This window comes from Lissotriton vulgaris, chromosome 5, assembly GCF_964263255.1.
Source record: "Lissotriton vulgaris chromosome 5, aLisVul1.2, whole genome shotgun sequence".
NCBI classification, from domain to species: domain Eukaryota; kingdom Metazoa; phylum Chordata; class Amphibia; order Caudata; family Salamandridae; genus Lissotriton; species Lissotriton vulgaris.
The window spans coordinates 49,746,909-49,758,995 of NC_141693.1; the positions used below are offsets into that span (position 1 = coordinate 49,746,909).

A 12,087-nucleotide genomic window follows, 5' to 3' on the forward strand; every position below is an offset into this window, starting at 1 on the left:
ATTTGTGTGTTTGGTTAGGGGTCTGTACATCTTCTCTGTACACTGCAAATTATGTGTTAGTGGTGAGACGTTTGTCACTATTTGTGTTTTTTCACATCACTATTCTCACGTCTGCACTATTATCTTTCTTAGTGCACTTTTGTCTTTTCACATAGAGAGAGTGGCCAATGATGAGAAGTGGGTATACCGGTAATTACTAACCGGGAACCCCCTCGGGTGGTGCTACCGTGAGGTACTCTCTCTATCTTTCACACTTTTTTGGTGGATGAAGTAAGAGTGGTCCTGTGTGATTTTTGGTATTTACACACATCCTAACCTTTGGATCTATGTCATTGACAAATCCCTGGGGACATTAACAAGGAGGGGTCCCTACTCCTGGTGGTTTTTGATGTGGATGTGTTTATATATAGGTGAGGCTCTAATTGTTTAAACAGTGCCATAGTGGAGCCCAAGCACAGCACAAAACACTGTGAGACCCCCTGACCTAGACCTGAACCTGCTGTGTCATAGTGGTGCCCAGGCCCAAGGTAAGACACTGTGAGACCCCCTAACCTAGACCTGAGCCTGCTGCGCCATAGTGGAGCCCAAGCACAGCATAAAACTCTGTGAGACCCCCTTACCTAGACCTAACCTGCTGTGCCATAGTGGAGTCCAAGCACAGCATAAAACACTGTGAGACCCCCCTAACCTAGACCTGACACGGTGCCATAGTGGAGCCCAAGCACAGCATAAAACACTGTGAGACCCCCTAACCTAGACCTGAACCTGATGCACCATAGTGGAGCCCAAGCACAGCATGAAACACTGTGAGACCCCCTAACCTAGACCTAAACCTGATGTGCCCTAGTGGAGCCCAAGCACAGCATAAAACACTGTGAGACCCCCTAACCTAGACCAGAACCTGCTGTGCTATTGTGGAGCTCAAGCACATCATAAAACACTGAGAGACCCCCTAACCTAGACCTGACGCGGTGCCATAGTGGAGCTCAAGCACAGCATGAAACACTGTGAGACCCCCCTAACCTCGACCTGAACCTGCTGTGCCATAGTGGAGCCCAAGCACAGCATAAAATACCTTGAGACCCCCTAACCTAGACCTGAACCTGCTGCACCATAGTGGAGCCCAAGCACAGCATAAAACACTGTGAGACCCCCTAACCTAGACCTGAACCTGCTGTGCCATAGTGGAGCCCAAGCACAGCATGAAATACTGTGAGACCCCCTAACCTAGACCTGAACCTGCTGTGCCATAGTGGAGCCCAAGCACAGCATAAAACACTGAGAGACCCCCCTAACATAGACCTGAACCTGCTGTGCCATAGTGGAGCCCAAGCACAGCATGAAATACTGTGAGACCCCCGAACCTAGACCTGAACCTGCTGTGCCATACTGGAGCCCAAGCACAGCATGAAATACTGTGAGACCCCCTAACCTAGACCTGAACCTGCTGTGCCATAGTGGAGCCCAAGCACAGCATGAAACACTGAGAGACCCCCCTAACATAGACCTGACCCTGCTGTGTCAAGGCACCCTGTTGACCCCAAAATCAGCAACCAATCACTGGCCGTCAAACCACCCCACTGTCCGCCTGCCTGCAGTGTTGTGTGAGGTAGCAATGAATTAGCCCTTTTGTCTCCTGATGGACTACGTAGATCTCTGACTCAAGTGTTCGAATGTAGTGAAGTGAATGTAGGTTTAGAATGCTGAGTTCGCGGTTACACGCAGAAGAATCAAGATGTGTGATATCAAGCTCAGTGTGTGGTGTAGTCTGTGGCGTATACCCAGGCTGGGGAGGACTCTACAACTGGTAACAAGATAGGGGTTACTGAACCTGACAGGGCTCTCCGAGAGAGTTTACCGTAGGACAACAAACTGCTTGCGTGTGCCAAGTGTGCCTCTGTTGAAGTGGAGAATCAACGTTTGCCGTATGTGGAGTCAAAGCCCCCACTCCAGCTGGTGGGAAGCAACTAACGATAATGAAAGTGTCACTGAGAAGTCAACACATCATTGGCCATGAACCTGCTGGTAAGGCTGTTAAAAGAGGCACCTCTCCACTATGCAGCTGTACATCATCGGAATCAATAATGCTAAAGGCGGATGCAAGCAATTTTTCAAAGAGCAACAAAGAGTGACAATAAATTGCAAAACGACTCTGCGATCAGAAGCACTGTGAAGCAGTGAGAACTAGGCACAGAATTCACAATAAGTGGTAGCAGCCAGGTGCAAGAGAATGCTGTGTTTAGAAGCAGATATACGTGGAGAATCCAGGTACAATGCAAAGAGGTGAGGGTGGTAAAGACCCTTTGCAAGAACCAAAGCCGATAATCACTGCCAAAGAAGAACAAGCATTTACAATGCAATGGTTTTGCCTTTGTTAAAGTTAGAGCTATTGGCATTGCTCTTGACACTCTGCACTCTGAAGCTCCACTCTGAAGCTCCACTCTGAAGCTCCACTCTGAAGCTCCACTCTGCTATAGAACATAGAATGAGTGCATTTGTTGTATTTTTGTTAAACTAAATTTGCATAGTAACATTTATGTTGTTTGTAAATAATAATGCAAAGACAAGATAAGGTTTAACTTTTTTATTTAAGTAAATATATTTATTATTGTATGTAAGCAAATTAAACTGTACTGAAAATACTTTTACATTTTGTATGAAACGTAATTTAGTTATGTTTTTTTAGTTCCATTTACAGTAAAGTTTTGTGTACTTTTTTTCAACGTATGGAAATATATCTTGTACAAGCCACTTTTAGATGGATGCAGGCAGCTGCTTCGAAACTTCTTTAAACAACATATACAATGATGTGAAGGTCTTAGAATGCGATTGCATGTATTGTTGGAAAACATCAATAAGGCACTTGAGGATGTCACACCGAACCATGCATAAGTACAATATTGCACAGTGACTTTACTAGTTTGAAAAAACCATAACTTCTGAAGAATCTGAAGATTGATGTATAAAATGTTGCATGGATGAATGATGGATGTGTGAAAAGGTGTGTGGATGTGTAAAGGATGGATGGATGTATGGAAGGATGAAAGTGTGGATGGATGCAGGATGGATTGTTGAAAGTGTGAATGGATGAAATGTTGGACGGAAGGACGGATAAAAGAAAATGTAGTTGTATGGATGTATAAAATGTTGCATGGATGAATGATGTATGGCTGTATGATGGGTGTATGGATTGAAGGGTGGATGAGTAAAGGATGGATGTATGGAAATGTGGAAGTGTGGCTGGATGAAGGATGGATGAATAAAAGTGTGTATGAAAGGATGCATGGAAGGATAAAAGGGTGGTCGGAAGGACGGATGTAAGAAAAGGTGGATGTATGGATGTATAAAATGTTGCATGGATGAATGATGTATTGATGTATGAAAATGTGTTGTGATGAATGATGGGTGGGTGGATGAAAGTGTGGGTGGATGGATGTATAGATGAAACGTAGGATGGATGGTAGAGTGAAAGTATGAATAGTTAAAATGTTGCATGGATGTATGATGTATGTGTGAAAATGTAGGATGCTAAATGATGTGTTGCTGGATGGATGCGTTGATGTGTATATACATTGGAGACTGAAATTTCCAGATGGATGTTGAATCTGTTGCATGGATGAATGATGTATTGTTGAAAAGGTGGGTGGCCGAATGATGAGTGGATGGATGGGAGGGTGGATGTTTCAAGGATGGATGTATGGATGTAAAGCTGAAAGTGTGTGAATCTATTGTCATTAGAATGAAATGTTAGATAGATGTATTAATAAAAATGTTGCATTAATGATGAATGGATGTGTGAAATTGTAGGTGGCTGTATGATGGTTGGATGTATTGAAGTGTGGCTGAGAAAGTATGGATGGAAAGATGCAAGTGTGGATGGATGAATGAAAGTGTGGATGAAAGGATGTCTTGTAGGATAATAGGGTGGATGAATGGAATAAAACGTGGCTGGATGTATGGTTGGATAAAATATTGCATGGATGAATGATGTATGAAAAGGTGGTGGGATGAATGATGGGTGGCTGGATGTAAGTGTGGGCGTATGAGCATTATCACGTGAGTAGCAGTTCTAATGAATGTGGGATATGTTTTTATTTTCCCATTCTTTAAAAAGGAATAAGACAGATGAATTTGCTACAGAACATAGAATGATTGCATGTTCCAGCTTCTTTAAAAAAAAGAATATTGTGCACAGTAACATTTTGTGCATTTTCCTCAATTTGCTATAGAACATAGAATGAGTGCATTTGTTATCGTTTCTTTCAACTAAATTTGCACAGTAACATATTTTATGAATTTTGTAACTAATAATGCACAGACAAGATAATGTTTGAAAATGTTATTTAAGTAAATATATTTACTATTATTGTATGAAAGCAAAATAAAATTTAATAAATACTGTTTCATTTTTTATGAACCCTAATTTGAATATTTTTTGTTTTTACTTCCATTTACAGTAAAGTATTGTGTCCTTTTTTTCAACTTATGAAAATATATTTTGGACAAGGCACTGTTAGATGGATGCAGGCAGTTGCTTAGAAACTTCTTTAAACAACATATACAATGAAGTCAAGGTCCTAGAAAGTGATTTCACGTTTTGTTGTAAAACATCAATAAGGCATTTTAGGATGCCACAGAACTATGCATAGGAACTATATTGCATAGTGACTTTACTAGTTTGAACAATCCTATAACTTTCGAATAATTTGAAGATTGATGTATAAAATGTTGCATGGATGAATGATGGATGTGTGAAAAGGTGTGTGGATGTGTAAAGGATGGATGTATGGATGGAAGGATGAAAGTGTGGTTGGATGCAGGATGTATTGTTGAAAGTGTGAATGGATGAAAGGATGCGTGGAATGATGAAAGGGTGGACGGAAGAAGGACGGATGTAATAAAAGGTGGATGTATGGATGTATAAAATGTTGAATGGATGAATGATGTATGGAGGTGTGAAAAGGTGGTGTGATGAATGATGGGTGGATGGATGAAAGTGTGTGTGTATTGATGTATAGATGAAACATTGAATGGATGAAGCATGTAGGATGGATGGATGGAAAAATGAAAGGATGGATAGTTAAAATGTTGCATGGATGTATGGTGTATGAGTGAAAATGTAAGTGGATAAGTATTGTGTGGCTGGATGGATGCGTTGATGTGTGTATAGATTGGGGAATTAATTTTTAAGATAGATGTGAAAAATGTTGCATGGACGAATGATTGATGGATCGGTGAAAATGCTGTTGGACAAATGATGAGTGGATGGATAGAAGTGTGTATGTGTAAAGATGGATGTATGGATGGGAAACTGAAAGTGTGGATGGATGTATTGTTAGTATAATAAATGGTAGATGGATGTATTAATAAAAATGTTGCATGAATGATGGATGTGTGCAAATGTAGGTGGGTGTATGAATTGAAGGGTGGATGTGAAAAGGATGGATGTATGGATAGAAAGATGCAAGTGTGGATGGATGAATAAAAGTGTGGATGAAAGGATGCATGAAAGGATAAAAGGGTGGACGGATGAAGTATGGATGGAAGAAAACATGGCTGGATGTATGGATGGCTAAAACTTGCATGTATGAATGATGTATGTATGTGTGAAAAGGTGCTGTGGTGAATGATGGGTGGATGCGATGAATGATGTGTGGATGGAGAAAGGGTGGGCGTATGGATGTATAGATGATAGCGTGGATGGATGAAGGATGTATGGATAGGAGGATGAAAGGCTAAATAAAAAGTTGCATGGATGGATGTGTGAAAAGGTAAGTGGATGAATGATAGTTGATGAAAGGGTGTGTGGATGGATGTATATTTGGGAGAATGAAATGTTAGATGGATGTATGGATGGAGAAAATGTTGCATGTATGAATGATGTATGAAAAGGTGGTGGGATGAATGATGGGTGGATGGATGAAAATGTGGGCGTATGAGCATTATCATGGGAGTAGCATTTCCAATGAACGTTGGATATGTTTTTATGTTACCATTTTTTCACAAGGTATAAGACAGATGAATTTGCTACATAACATCGAATGAGTGCATGTGGTGTAGCTTCTGTAAAAAAAAAAAGTGTGCACAGTAACATTTTTGCATTTTGCTCAATTTGCTATAGAATAATTGCATTTGTTGTAGTCTTTTTAAAGTAAAATTGTCCATTAACATATCTTATGTACTCTGTAAATAATAATGCAAAGACAAGATAAAAAGCTTTAAAAATTTTATTTAAGTAAATATATTTAGTATTATTGTTTGAAAGCAAATTAAACTTTAATTAAAATACTGTATTTTTAGCCTTTTTACAGAAACATAATTTGAATATCTTCTTTTTGTACTTTTATTTACAGTAAAGTATTGTGTTGTTTTTTACAATTCATGTATTTTTAGTATGAATCCATTTTGAAATATTACATTTACAGTTTTTGGCAAGATTGGCATTAGAGCTTCTTGAATGTCGTCAATGTCCGGTGGTATATTGAAGAAGTCCAGTAGAATATTGTTATTTATTTCTACAGATTGTAAATTTTCGGCATTATCAATATGTACATTTAGTGTACTGTGTTCCTGATTCGCAGTTTCTAGCCCATATATAGTCATATTTATTTCTTCTTCTGGTGGTTGTATTTTCTGTGAAGGAAAAAGAATTTAGTTAATTTCATATTTATGAAGTTCTTTTATTTCTTTTCTTGTGTTGACCTACGGAAAAATTTCTTGTTATATGCAGTCTTAAATAATGTTAATAAGTAGTGAAGATAGTTTAAGAAAGGATAGATGTGAGTACATATAATGAAAAGGTATAATATAGTGTGTATAATAGAGGATTAGAGACTGTTTTGTAATGTTATAGCTACTTTAGTAAAAATACGTTTTAATAAATAGTGAGTAGTAGGTACTAGTTTTGTGTTTTAGAATAGTATTGTAAATAGTGATTATAGTTAATAGTGCAGTGTGAGTAGATGAGTTATTAGTAGAGTGTATGATTTTGAGTGCATTGTTAAGTATTTTTGGAGTATTGAAGTTATTGGCGTAGTAGTATAAAGGTAATTTGAAAACTACCAAAAATGGTGTACTTAAGTGTTAGTATTAAAGTTATATTTGTAAGTGATAGTTGGGCATTATTAGTAAGTTATTTTGAAATAGTCAATGTTATTTTTCTGTAATAGTGTTTTTTTATGGTGTGAGTAATAAAGAGAGAGTAGTTAAGATTGAGTAGTAGATTTATTAGTGGAGAGTATTAGTGAGTTTTATAGTAGTGATTAGTAGAATACATAGTATAGCTTAATCGATTTAGATAGAGAGTATTAGAAGAGAGAGTTTGAGTGAATTGTAATTAGTGAATATAGAGTTTGATGGTGTTTTAAAAAGTAGATAGTATAGATTGAGTAGTAGAGCAAGTTATTAATATTTTCATAATTTGTACTTACTTGAAATTGTGTATTTCTTGTTGTGTTTAACATTTTATTGTTGTTAAATTCATGCACTGTCAGGTGCGTCATCTTTATGTAGGATCCAATTTCTATGGGAAAGTCTGTGGCATCTCTCCAAAGAGTTATTTTTACTGAGTCCGTTGTATCTTTCACAGTTATTGATTTAAGTTTTGTATCTTGTCCAGCAATAACAATTGTTTTTGTTTCTTCTTCCTGTAAGACAAAATTGGTAATAGAAATTAGAGAGAGTCTGTCAAAGAGAGAGAGTCTGTCAAAGAGAGAGAGAGTCTGTCAAAGAGAGAGAGTCTGTCAAAGAGAGAGAGAGTCTGTCAAAGAGAGAGTCTGTCAAATAGAGAGTCTGTCAAAGAGAGAGAGAGTCTGTCAAAGAGAGAGAGAGTCTGTCAAAGAGAGAGAGTCTGTCAAAGAGAGAGAGTCTGTCAAAGAGAGAGAGAGTTTGTCAAAGAGAGAGAGTTTGTCAAAGAGACAGTCTGTCAAAGAGAGACAGTCTGTCAAAGAGAGACAGTCTGTCAAAGAGAGACAGTCTGTCAAAGAGAGTCTGTCAAAGAGAGAGAGTCTGTCAAAGAGAGAGTCAAAGAGAGATAGTCAAAGAGAGAGAGTCTGTCAAAGAAAGAGAGTCTGTCAAAGAGAGAGAGAGTCTGTCAAAGAGAGAGAGAGTCTGTCAAAGAGAGAGAGTCTGTCAAAGAGAGAGAGAGTCTGTCAAAGAGAGAGCGAGTCTGTCAAAGAGAGAGTCTGTCAAAGAGACAGAGTCTGTCAAAGAGAGAGAGAGTCTGTCAAAGAGAGAGAGAGTCTGTCAAAGAGAGAGAGTCTGTCAAAGAGAGAGAGTCTGTCAAAGAGAGAGAGTCTGTCAAAGAGAGAGAGTCTGTCAAAGAGAGTCTGTCAAAGAGAGAGAGTGAGTCAAAGAGAGAGTCAAAGAGAGATAGTCAAAGAGAGTCTGTCAAAGAAAGAGAGAGTCTGTCAAAGAAAGAGAGAGTCTGTCAAAGAGAGAGAGAGTCTGTCAAAGAGAGAGAAAGTCTGTCAAAGAGAGAGAGAGTCTGTCAAAGAGAGGGAGTCAAAGAGAGAGTCAAAGAGAGAGTCAAAGAGAGAGTCAAAGAGAGAGTCAAAGAGAGAGTCAAAAAGAGAGAGTCTGTCAAAGAGAGAGAGAGTCTGCTCAAAGAGAGAGAGAGAGTCTGTCAAAGAGAGAGAGAGTCTGTCAAAGAGAGAGAGAGTTGTTAAAGAGAGAGAGTCTGTCAAAGAAAGAGAGAGTCTGTCAAAGCGAGAGAGAGTCTGTCAAAGAGAGAGAGAGTCTGTCAAAGAGAGAGAGAGTCTGTCAAAGAGAGAGTCTGTCAAAGAGACAGAGTCTGTCAAAGAGAGAGAGATTCTGTCAAAGAGAGAGAGAGTCTGTCAAAGAGAGAGAGAGTCTGTCAAAGAGAGAGAGAGTCTGTCAAAGAGAGAGTCTGTCAAAGAGACAGAGTCTGTCAAAGAGAGAGAGAGTCTGTCAAAGAGAGAGAGAGTATGTCAAAGAGAGAGAGAGTCTGTCAAAGAGAGAGAGAGTCTGTCAAAGAGAGAGAGTCTGTCAAAGAGTGAGAGAGTCTGTCAAAGAGAGAGTCTGTCAAAGAGAGAGAGAGTCTGTCAAAGAGAGTCTGTCAAAGAGAGAGTCTGTCAAAGAGAGAGTCTGTCAAAGAGAGTCTGTCAAAGAGAGTCTGTCAAAGAGTCTGTCAAAGAGAGAGAGAGCCTGTCAAAGAGAGAGAGAGTCTGTCAAAGAGAGAGAGAGTCTGTCAAAGAGAGAGAGAGTCTGTCAAATAGAGAGAGAGTCAAAGAGAGAGTCAAAGAGAGAGTCAAAGAGAGAGTCAAGAGAGTCAAAGAGAGAGAGTTAGTAAGAGAGAGTTTGTCAAGAGAGAGAGTCTGTCAAAGAGAGAGAGAGTCTGTCAAAGAGAGAGAGAGTCTGTCAAAGAGAGAGAGAGTCTGTCAAAGAGAGAGAGAGTCTGTCAAAGAGAGAGAGAGTCTGTCAAAGAGCGAGAGAGTCTGTCAAAGAGAGAGAGTCTGTCAAAGAGGGAGAGTTTGTCATAGAGAGAGAGTCTGTCAAAGAGTGAGAGTTTGTCAAAGGGGTAAGTATTGTGTGCAAGAGTTTTTGGTATATAGTGTGCGTGTAAAAGGGTGAGTGTGATAATTTTTTTTCTTTTTATAAGCTTACCTCAGCAATAGTCCCAGAAATGCTCATCAATGAGCGTAGTGAAGCTGCTTTAACTGTTTTTATCGGTGATATTGGTGGAGCAGGGGGTTGTAGGATATATTCTGCCTCCTGTATTATTTCTTGAGGTATAGATAAGGGCATCATGCGTGATAGTTTCGTTTGTTTCGTGATGATAATCACATTGTTTTTGGCTAAGAAATTGCGAATCATAATAGCTTGTCCTTCTTTAGTTTGCTGGTAAAATGGCTCATTGTAGCACGTTGCTTTAATGCAACTACTTTCATCAGCTAGAGCTAGATGATACATGACTTTGTTCTCTTGTTTAGCATTTGTATAGTTTGTTTTTGTCGAACATTTTATTACGTTGGCTCGGATTGTTTTTTGGTAAGGTTTGTTGTCTTCATGTTTCATTTTTTTGAGGTCTTGTATGGAAATCATCTGAAATGAGAGAAAATGTTAGTACACATTCTGAGCATAAATTTTTCCCCTTTTGCTATTACCTGTAATAAAATAGCATGTTAATGAAGTGGTTGCATTTTAAACTGCCACCCATAATGCTTTGTGATCACTATAATATGATTCTAATGTACCGTAGTGCATGATGTTGTCATTAGTATAGATGTGATCTAGTGTAGAATTGTAGTCTGTTGTGTATTGTTGTATTTTTTGCTGGCATTGAAATTGCTGCAGCATATATTCTAATAGCAAAGTTCTGTTTGGTGACATTTGTGTTAAATCTATATTGAAGTCTCCCATGATGACATATTTCGAATTTGGATACAAGTTAATTATGCTACTTAAAACTTGTAATAATGTCTGCAAAAGTACATGTGGTGGTTTGTACAATATAATAAATAAGTATTCTGAGATGCTGAGTGAAAAATAAAAAGTCAATTTCGTGTTGTGTTTGATATATTGGCGATAAAAGCATGTTTTTTTTGTAGTAAATGGCAATACCATGCTTTGTGTGCTGGTTGTGAAATTTATCAAATAATACTAGGTGATATTGTTCTATTAAGAACGTATTCTTACCTGCTTTTCTAGTTGTGTTGATTTCAGTGAGGCATATAATATCACTGTTCATGATATTTTTGTCTGATTTAATAGCAGTGTAATTTCTTTGCAAGGACCGTATGTTATGGTCAATTATATTACACTGTTGTCTATAGCTATCTAATTTTGGTACTGATATTTGTAATTGCATGTGTGTTCTTAAACGTGTCATTTCTTCATGCACTTTTGGATGTACAGCTATTTTGTCTTGCTGAAAGTTTCTAATGTATATGTTGTCTAAAGATTTAGCTCTGCTTAAAGCTACATAATGCAGATGATGTACTTTACTGTTGTTAAAGTGAATGTAAATGGGCTCAATTGTTTCTCCTTGTGTTCTATGTATAGTTCTTGCAGATGATTGTCGCAATGGGAATTGTTTGCGTATAATAGTTATAAATTTCTGTGTATATTGGAAATGCCGTGTAATAGCATGAATGGGTGTCCAATGAGGCAAAATATTACTGTGATATATGTGTTTGTTTTCTTGTCTTGTTAATTTGCCTACTGTTTCTTTATCAAAATTAATCCAAATTACATTTGGGCTGTTATTGATAGTTTCTACAAATTCTACTATACCTGTTGCACCATTTGTTAAACCATCATTGACATTTATATTGTTAGTTAAATCATATCTTAATTGCAATGCAATATGTAATATATTTTTTTACTGCTTCACTTAAGTCTGCTGCAACTGTATCTATTGCTGTAGCTGTGTAAACTGGGTAATGGGTTATATGTTCTAATAAAACTGCATTATTTATGCTATTGACTTCATTGTTAGTTCCCATAATGTAAGGGATCGTTTTGCTAATGTTTTCAGGTGGCTCTATTTCTCGTGTTTTTATCTGTATAATATCTTCATTTGTTTGTTTCCCTTCTCTTAATCTGTTTAGTAGTTGAGCAAATGGCAAGTCATTTTGTTGTCTCATTATTTTAGTCAACTCAAATAACTTGAAATGTGTCTGCCATAAATTAGTACTTACTGGCCTATATGAATGTTTTGGGTTGTCAAATATGTATGGGTCAAAAACTGGCTTCAATTGGTAAAAGTCTTGCTAAAATAGATATTCCGCCAAAAGGGAGATCAGACATTTTTATCTCTTGCAATCTATTATGTATAAAGTTGAATACATTAGCCCCTACCATTGATATTTCATCAATTATTAGCAATTTAAGATGCATTAGCTGACCTTGTAGTGTGCTTCTATTCTCATGAGTTAGCTGTCTATGAGTTAGTGTTTGTGAAATAGGTATTTTAAAAGTACTATGTAGTGTTTGGCCTTGAATGTTATGTGCTGCTTTGCCAGTTGGAGCTGTAAGCAATACATATATGTTATCTGGGTTTTCTCCTGCTTTTGTATTGTAATAACGTACTAATGTTTGGTAAAGTGCTGTTATAAGGAAACTTTT

General features: G+C 37.8%; 1 protein-coding gene across 1 annotated transcript; it reads right to left on the reverse strand.

Moving 5' to 3' along the window:
• Window positions 1-6,372: 6,372 nt before the first annotated feature.
• Window positions 6,373-10,412, reverse strand: LOC147710114 (uncharacterized). Its single transcript, XM_086919319.1, has 3 exons — window positions 9,625-10,412; window positions 7,431-7,646; window positions 6,373-6,633 (listed from the first exon to the last, which is right to left on the reverse strand). Exons 1-3 carry the CDS (start codon window positions 10,060-10,062, stop codon window positions 6,373-6,375), a joined length of 915 nt encoding a protein of 304 aa, XP_086775445.1. The 5' UTR covers window positions 10,063-10,412.
• Between the last annotated feature and the right edge of the window lie 1,675 nt (window positions 10,413-12,087).

What these genes read in the sequence shown, in the direction of transcription:
- LOC147710114 (XM_086919319.1), bottom strand. Translation starts at nt 10,062, where the DNA reads ATGATTTCCATACAAGACCTCAAAAAAATGAAACATGAAGACAACAAA. An exon ending in TTTCTGGGACTATTGCTGAG is followed by an intron (nt 7,647 to 9,624) that starts GTAAGCTTATAA and finishes TTTGTCTTACAG; the next exon opens with GAAGAAGAAACAAAAACAAT. An exon ending in CAAGAAATACACAATTTCAA is followed by an intron (nt 6,634 to 7,430) that starts GTAAGTACAAAT and finishes TTTCCTTCACAG; the next exon opens with AAAATACAACCACCAGAAGA.